This window comes from Nicotiana tabacum, chromosome 18, assembly GCF_000715075.1.
Source record: "Nicotiana tabacum cultivar K326 chromosome 18, ASM71507v2, whole genome shotgun sequence".
Lineage (NCBI taxonomy): Eukaryota > Viridiplantae > Streptophyta > Magnoliopsida > Solanales > Solanaceae > Nicotiana > Nicotiana tabacum.
Window position 1 is genome coordinate 97,543,135 of NC_134097.1, and position 8,559 is coordinate 97,551,693.

The window sequence follows — 8,559 nt, forward strand, 5'->3', positions numbered from 1 at the left end:
CTCGCAAATGCGAGGTCTTCCAGCCCAAACCTTTATTGCAAATGCGATCATTTGATCGTAAAAGCGAGCTCGCAAATGCGAGGTAGTTTTGCACCAGCAATCCTAAACCAACCAAACTCACCTGAACCTCACCCCGAACCCCTCAGGCTCCAATCCAAAAATACACACAAGTAAAAAAATATTATACGAATTTGCTCGCTATCTCAAATCATCAAAATAACATCAAATAACAAGAATCGATCATCAAAATTCAAGAATTTTCAACCTAAACTCAATTTTCTCAATTTCACTCACAATGCACCAAAAAGCGTTCGGGTCACCCCGGACCCCAACCAAATGTGCGTACAAGTCCAAAAATATTATACGAACCTATGGGAATCGTCAAAATACCGATCCGGAATCGTTTATCCAAAATGTTGACCGTGGTCAACTCTAGCCTCATTTTTAGTTAAAAATTTAATTTCTTTAAATTTTTATATAAACGTTTTCCGAAAAGCAATATGGACCATGCACACAAATCAAGAAACATCAAATAAAGTTATGGGAGGTATGAGAAAACAAAAATTAAGGCTAGTACTCAAAATAACCTATCAGGTCGTCACAAATACACAGTTAAAACATATTATCACTGTATCTAAAAAATACGTTGTTGGAACTCCATATATTGACTAAATAAATATTTTAGCTAAGAATAGTAAAATTTCGACCAAATATTTGCAAATTTGACTCAAAAAATAAAAGTACGTAGTTTAAATAAATAGCCATTGCATTAAAATAAAAATACACAATACTTTTTAATTTTTGTAGAAAATATACCATTTGAACTTCATTACTTTGGTTAAATCTTTTTCTTTTTGCTAAAATAAATGGAGGTTTAACTAAATTTTGTAGATTTGGACCAGATAAAGATAAGAAATACATAACTGAAATATATATTCATTGTATTTAAAAAAAATACAATTAGGAAAAAAATGCAATGTATATTAAGAAGAAACATCGAGAAATATAATAGAAAACAAATAAATCATTATTGATTATGCAACCAGTAATATTTGAGAAATACCCCACTTGGAAGCTAAGTTTTTGATTTTTCTTCCCTCTAACGCGCCTAAAAAAGAGTGTATTCACCCTCTTTGCCACATCAACATCTAGGAGGGTTAAGTACATCAAATTTTCAAGTTAAGAGGGGTATTAAAGACCACACGAAATTTAAGAGGGAACTAAATAAAAGTTGCCAAGTCTAGGGTGTCCAGAACATTTCTACCTAACAACTTATTTGGATGATTGTTATATATTGTATTGTATCATATTATTACTTTAAATAAAATACTTATTTTGATTGTTACTTTAATTTATTGTACCGTATCGTTAAATCTGTCATTATGTAATGACGGATTTAGGTGGTATCATTAACTTGCTTTTTCTTCTCATCTTGCCCTTCCTTATTATTAAATAACTATATTTTATTCTTTATCCTACTTTTTATATAATAATTCTACTATATATCCTATTTTGTCTTAGTAATGTTGCAAGTTTATTCTTCATATTATTGGCGTGTGACATCATCAAACAACGACAAATGATATAGTTTATTCAACTATTATATTCATTAAATAATATAATTCAATATAGTACAATATGATCTAATACATTATGAAACAATCAACCATCCAAACAAGCTACGAGAGAAATTTAGTCACAATTACCTTCTGTTTGGAAAGCCACCATGTAATTGGAATTAGTGTAATTACTAGGGTAGTAATTACATAGCCTAGTAATTACACAGTTGTATATTTACAACGACCTATTTGTTTGTCATAGTGTAATTACAGTATAATTACAAGTTTACTGTTTGGTTGCACAAGTGTAATTACACAGTTAAGTTTAATTTTAAATAAAGTAATTATTAAAACCTAAAAATTAATATAATAAATATATACCTATAATTTTTTATAAACGTAAATGATATTATATTTGGTATTTAAGATGTATATTTTTTGTGAATATACATTAATTAGTAATCATATATTTATAACTAATATTGTAAAAATAATATATATAACAAATAAAGATATATATATATATATATATATATATATATATATATATATATAATATATTTCTATATCTTTAGAAACTTACAAAAACTAAAAATACACATTTTGTAAGAACATTATGGAATTCATGTTTGCTGAAATAAATTAATATTTATAAATATAATGTCATAACATTATTCAAATGTTTGACAAAACTAATCTATCAATTCTAACTAAAAAATGAATAACATGCAATATGAATCAATACTACTAATACAAGTAAATTGGAACCATGAATATAACACAATTTCAAAATTAAAAAAAAATAGTTTAACATATGTCATATTTCAACATAATAATAGTAAGTTACACTACAACTTAAGATTAAGAAATATAATAAGTTTATAACCACATTCAACAATGAAATTCCACTTTAATTGCATAATCATTATATGCCAAGTTTGTTAATGACTCACTGATATTAGGAGGTATAGTTTCAAAAAAATAGAATAATAATATAAATAAAAAAAAAATATTACATGAAATCATAAGAAGTAAAGGTAGATAAATAAAAGATAAAGAATGAACAAAGAAAAATATATTTTAAAATTTAAAGTAAAAATAAAATAAAATAATAGAAATAAAAAGTTATAAAAATAAATTAAAATAAAAACAAAAGGAAACAAACTAAAAAAATAACCTTGTAATTATACAGTATAATCCCACCAATTCTTGTAATTACACCCTTTCACTTATACCTAATTTGATGGTTACCAAATAATTAATTGGCGAATCAATTACCGCCAAATCCATTTACAAGCTCGCTTTCCAAACATTTCTTACTATTTATGCCCGCTTCTCTCTTTCTCGCTCGTCACTACTCAGTACTCACTACCCAGCACCGCTCCTCCAGAATCCTCTCTCTGTCGCCTCGCCCCCATCAACCAATTCTCTCTCTCCCCCGGTGCTTTCACCGCCGCCTTGAGGTTGGTTTCTTTTTATTTTTTTCCTTGTTTTTTTCGATAAGTGATGTTACAGTTAAGAATTTTTTGGTTCTCTCGACTCTTAGTCATATATAATTAGTACTTTAATCCAAGAGCTTCTGAAATTGATTTCTTGCATGGATATATCAAAATTCCGATTATGAAGGTCTTCAAAAGCTGAAGAACTTAAACCATTGGTCCCCATTTTTCTTGAAAATTGGATGGAGGGTAGTAAATCATTGAGTGCAGCGAAAACCCTCTTTTTCCATTAATTCAAGAAATAAGGGAATATATATTAAAGATTAATACTAATATTAGCAAATAGAGTAGTGTTGTGAGGATTTTTTTTTTTTTTTTTTTGTATAAGTTTGATAACAATGTCTACCAGGTAGACAGAGCAAGTGGTTTGAATCTAAAATTAAGATAGTTCTATGGAAACTGAATTGCACCCATAATTAAGCGAAGTCTTTTTTCCCCTTTTGGTGAAAGAAAAACATTTTCTATTAACCAAGCACCAGAGAAATGACTTTTGCACAGAAAACAGTTTCTTGGAAAGTGACGTTTATTATAACAAACAAACCTATGTCCTTTTGAGGCTGCTTTCTCAAAGGAAAAGCAGCGAATTCCATTGTGCCGTCAAGACTATAACAGACTACATTATAGCATTGGCATTGATTTCTTTAATGGGGATGGTCCAAGTGTTTATAGAAAAATAATGCTTTTATTTTACCAATGCCAAATTATGACATAATTTAATCAAAACTAGAACCCATTTGTCTATTGGGTTTCCTGTGAGTGGAAACTCTATATTAGATGCTAGAGCGTAGAAACATTCAAATCCTTATTATGTAAGCAAAAATGGCATATGAAGGTTGTGGATGCTTATAATCAATACTAACATGTTGCCTAAGTAAATTATTTATTGCTCTTTCAGTTCGATTTTATATGTATTCTTTTCTTTTTAGTTTGTTAAAAAGAGATTGATACCTTTCTATATGTGAACTTTTTGAATTTTAGCATTCTCATTTTACCCTTAATGACATTATCCTTTAAAAGTTACATGACAGTTTAAGACCACAAGATTTTAGGAGTATTTTTGATAAGTTATACATATTTAGCTTGTGTGTCAAAAGTTTTCTTTTATTAAACTCTATATCCAGTCAAACACCGCTATATTTATTGAGACCAAGTAACATTTGTTGAGAAAAATTGAAAGATAATGTGCAGTCACTTAGTTGAGAAACAAGGAAAATCAAAATTTTAGTTGGGAAACAAGGAGAACAATGAGCTATCTTGTTGCTGTCAAAGTCATTAATACCCTAATTCAGTCATAGCAACTGGTTTTGGTTGGAAATACTTATTATTCTTGTCATTTTGTGTAGCACAAGAGTTCTTGTTGAAATTATTGGACCTATGTTTTAGTTGTGTCCCTGATTTTCTTGCTATGTTTGGGTTTTTGCTGTTTGTTGTAGGTAGGACAATACATTTACAATGATTGAATTTTCCTTTTCTTAGAGGAGAGTATGGATCTATCATAATTGGCGATTTCCTTTACTTGCAGTAAAAAGACATCAGGCTTCTATAGAATTGAGGAATTTCTTTCTCGCTTGGTAGCATCCGCATTATAGCCTTTCATATTGAGAGACTTTAGATTAGGGAAATAATTTGTGAGATAAAAGTGTTAACCCTCACCTGTGTGAACCTCTTTACTTGTGAGTTTTGTGAGGTTATGTTGTACTTCCTTTTATATTCTCTTTTGATTAGTGAACTGTTCATCTCCACCTATGGGCGTACGTCTAGTAGATCGAACAACGTAAATCATTGTATTTCCTTTGGCATGTTTCTCTTTATCCTCTAATTTACCATTGTTGTGTGCCTGCTTTGTTAGATTGCAGAATATCCCAGGGTTTTGATCCTAACACTGTGATCTTTGATCCTAACACTGTGATCTATGAAGCTTACGATATGTAACCTCTTCATGCCATACTTTGTACTTGTAGAATAAGTTTTATAAAAATTGGATGTGTGGGAGTGATGACTGTTTTGAAATCCATCCTAAGGTCAATTGGGAATTGGTTTTTAACAGCTCATATAACCTGCCTGACGAGCTGTCCTTTGACATTGATTCATTCCACCTGATTATTAAGAATGACATGAATCTGGATTGATCTGTGCAAGCCTTTTAAAGTATGTTGTTACTTTCTTGACCAGAATATAAAGTTGGATTTGCATATGCAGCATGTGTGAAGCATTTTTTATGCAACCTTCACTTATGTTTGTTGGTTCAAATGGTCAGGACTTACAATCATGATGACAGATACCTATAAAGGACTTGAAGATGGAAGGGACAAACTTGATAGACTTACAGATCTTCCTATTAATGTCATAAATCAGATTCAGGAGTACATGACTGTTGAGGATGCCACAAGAATGAGTGTCTTGTCCAGTAAGTGGAGACATGTTTGGGCTTCAAACCCGAAGCTCATAATTTCTGTGAACTTCTGCATAAAGAGAAAGCAGTTAGGCACAATAGATATCATAAATAGAGTTCTATTGCAGCATTATGGACCAATTAAGACATTTCTCCTTGATATTTCAATGATACATCCTTCTGAGCACTCAGTTATTGATCTATGGATGCTATATTTGTCAAAAAATGGTCTTGTGGAGCTCACCCTTCGGTGTTTAGAATATCTCAATACTCCTTATAAGTTGCCTTCCTCTGTGTACGGTGTAGAACTAGAACATTTGAATCTCTCAAACTGCATTTTCAGGCCGCCTTGCAGTTTTAGAGGTTTCCACAAGCTGAAAAGCCTTTCACTAAGTCGAGTCACCTTTCAGTTAGATGTTGCAACTTCTTTCCTCTGTGTTCCAAACCTTAAGAATCTGATGTTTGAGAAATGTATTGGGCTTACTCACTTAAATATATATGCCCCAGAACTTTTAAGTTTAAAAGTTGTACGCTGTGACATTGAAACGATTAAACTGGGTCCTTTTATGGACTGTCGGAAGCTGCAGTGTTTTGCAGTTATATCACGAGACGAAGTTCCACAGAATGGACAACATGAAGCAATTAACTTGATAAAACTTCTCAGCAGCTGGCCTGAACTTAGAAAACTTCTTCTGGACAGATACTTCATCAAGGTAAGATGGAAATTTGTATCTTTGCATAGCTCAGTTGACGACGTACATATTTACAACAACAACAACAACAACAACAACCCAGTATAATCCCACTTAGTGGGGTCTGGGGAGGGTAGTGTGTACGCACACCTTACCCCTACCCTAGGGTAGAGAGACTGTTTCCAAATAGACCCCCAGCATCCTTCCCTCCAAGAACTTCCCACCTTGCTCTTGGGGAGACTCGAACTCACAACCTCTCGGTTGGAAGTGGGGGTTGCTTACCATCAGAGCAACCCCTCTTGTCAGACGACGTACATATTTGTATATTAATATTCTTCTGTGGGTTCATTTTTTGTTTTTGTTTTGGCTGTCTAGTTTTTGTCCTCTGGTAATGTAGCAGGGTTGCTCTCAACAAGGCTCAATGACTTGCACGACCTCGCCTTTTGTGATTACGATTTTAATGACAAAGATCAAGTTTGCTCATTGCTATGCATTCTTAGAAGTTCTCCTAATTTGAAGTCGCTTGTACTTGTGGTGAGTTGTTGAATTCATGAGTTGTTGATCTTTTACCGAGTATAGAGGTGCAAATCGTACTAATTTTCCTTTATACTACTTATAGTTGAGTCACATAAAGAAAGGCTCTGGGGAAGTGGATGTAAATCATTTTGAAGGACAAGGCTGTAGGATTGGTGAATTCAATAACCTTCAAGCTCTGAGAATATGTTACTTCCATGGTTCAAGAGTGGAAGTGCTGTTTGTAAGGTTATTGCTGGCGTCTGCACCTTTTCTGCAGGAGATAATCATTGAAGTAGATAAAAAGGTTAGTAAAAGCGAGGCCACTAAGATTGCTGAGGAGTTGATGCAGTTTCCTCACACAAGTAATGTACCACAGGTAAGTGATAAATGATTGAGATGACTTGATCCTCCTTCTCACTGCTGTAATGGTTACTGCGGATGTTCTTATTGGCCACAATTTAAAGTTTCATGTTTGTCATATCTGAATGATATATATAGCAGCACCTAACTTTTTTTGTTGGTGCATCTGTAGAAGCTCCTTGTAGCAACAGGGTTGTGATATTTGGAAAAAAGAAACTTGTGAGATAACTGAAATATAATTTATAAATAAAGAAAGGAAGAGGGTATAAAAGTAAATCCTGTGTGTCTACTCAAAGGTTAAGGGGAAATTTTAAAATTTATGGTTTAATATTTTGTTTACACAATTAGTGTAGCATTACATATTATAATATACTAGTTGTCATTTTTATAAGGTTATCAATTACTTTCCTATCTCATTTGAGTTGTTTGACGGATTACAAAGTTTAAGAAATCGAAGAAGACTTTGAACATGTCGGTCTAGGGATATGGCTCAATAAAATTGATGCTTAAAGCCAAACTACAATATATGCCTTAAATATCCTTTGAATCTTGATCTTAAATATGCCATGTCATTTCTACACACACATCTATATCTATATCTATATATTATATTAAAAGCATGAATGCCTTAGCGAAATATCGTTCGCCTTTTTTATCCTATATTATTATAATTGTAAATATAAATAATTTAAATGATAGTGTGAAAAATGCTCGGCTTAACATCCGCAATAAAGTCATTTTGGCTTAGGATTTTTTACCAAACTGTCACTTTAATGTCTTTAATTTTCCACCCGCAATTAAAGTCACTTTTGGCTGGGGATTTTCTTACCACCACTGGCGGGTAATTAGTGTCACTTTAGTTTTACGCAGTATTCTTTTATCATAATTGTCGTTGATATTTTTTTTTAAAACTATATTTTACCAACGTAGTGGGTCATTCAATTAACTGAAGTTCTTTGTAGAAAGAATGGAGAATACAAATTGAAGAATATATATTTCAAATATTTACTTACGGTTGTACAATAATTTCTATAGTGTGAAAAAACCACTTTAATGTCACTTTAAGGTTAGGGTTCTTTCATCAAATCACCCAGCAATTAATATCACTTATGGTTTAGTATTCTTTTACCAAAATTGTCGTAGGATGCAAAGTAATTTTTGGTTTTCTAGAATTTTAAAACCAAAATCACTTCAAACGAGGAGTTGAACACATCTATCTATAAAAGAAGCCACTATTCCACATTCTTTATCATAAACTTTTGCTAGTGAGATGAACTTGTTTGTGATTTCGAGGTAAACTTTCTAACCTTTATATTGATCTTGAAGTTAGGTAATAATAGACAATGGCAAATTAAAAGGTTGTCTTTGCGATAATTATTGTATATGATGTCTCATAGACGATTATAAAAGAAATGGTTAAACATTCTAACTTATACATTGCTCATATTTTGTAAGAAAAGAAAAAGAGATGAATTCCATTACCTCTTTTAGTTGATTATACTGCCTCTGCTCCACTGATTTTTTTGCCTTTTCTTGTGGTC

General features: G+C 31.9%; 1 protein-coding gene across 1 annotated transcript; it reads left to right on the forward strand.

Annotated features, from left to right (window-relative positions):
• Positions 1 to 2,863: 2,863 nt before the first annotated feature.
• Positions 2,864 to 7,181, forward strand: LOC107787999 (F-box/FBD/LRR-repeat protein At1g13570-like). Its single transcript, XM_016609639.2, has 4 exons — positions 2,864 to 3,022; positions 5,316 to 6,163; positions 6,518 to 6,676; positions 6,762 to 7,181. Exons 2-4 carry the CDS (start codon positions 5,327 to 5,329, stop codon positions 7,047 to 7,049), a joined length of 1,284 nt encoding a protein of 427 aa, XP_016465125.1. The 5' UTR covers positions 2,864 to 3,022; positions 5,316 to 5,326; the 3' UTR covers positions 7,050 to 7,181.
• The last annotated feature ends 1,378 nt before the right edge of the window (positions 7,182 to 8,559 follow it).

Excerpts from the sequence above, each read along its gene's own strand:
- LOC107787999 (XM_016609639.2), top strand. The coding sequence starts at position 5,327 with ATGATGACAGATACCTATAAAGGACTTGAAGATGGAAGGGACAAACTT. Across the intron at positions 6,164-6,517 it reads TGGACAGATACTTCATCAAG|TTTTTGTCCTCTGGTAATGT; the intron begins GTAAGATGGAAA and ends TTGGCTGTCTAG. Across the intron at positions 6,677-6,761 it reads TGAAGTCGCTTGTACTTGTG|TTGAGTCACATAAAGAAAGG; the intron begins GTGAGTTGTTGA and ends TACTACTTATAG.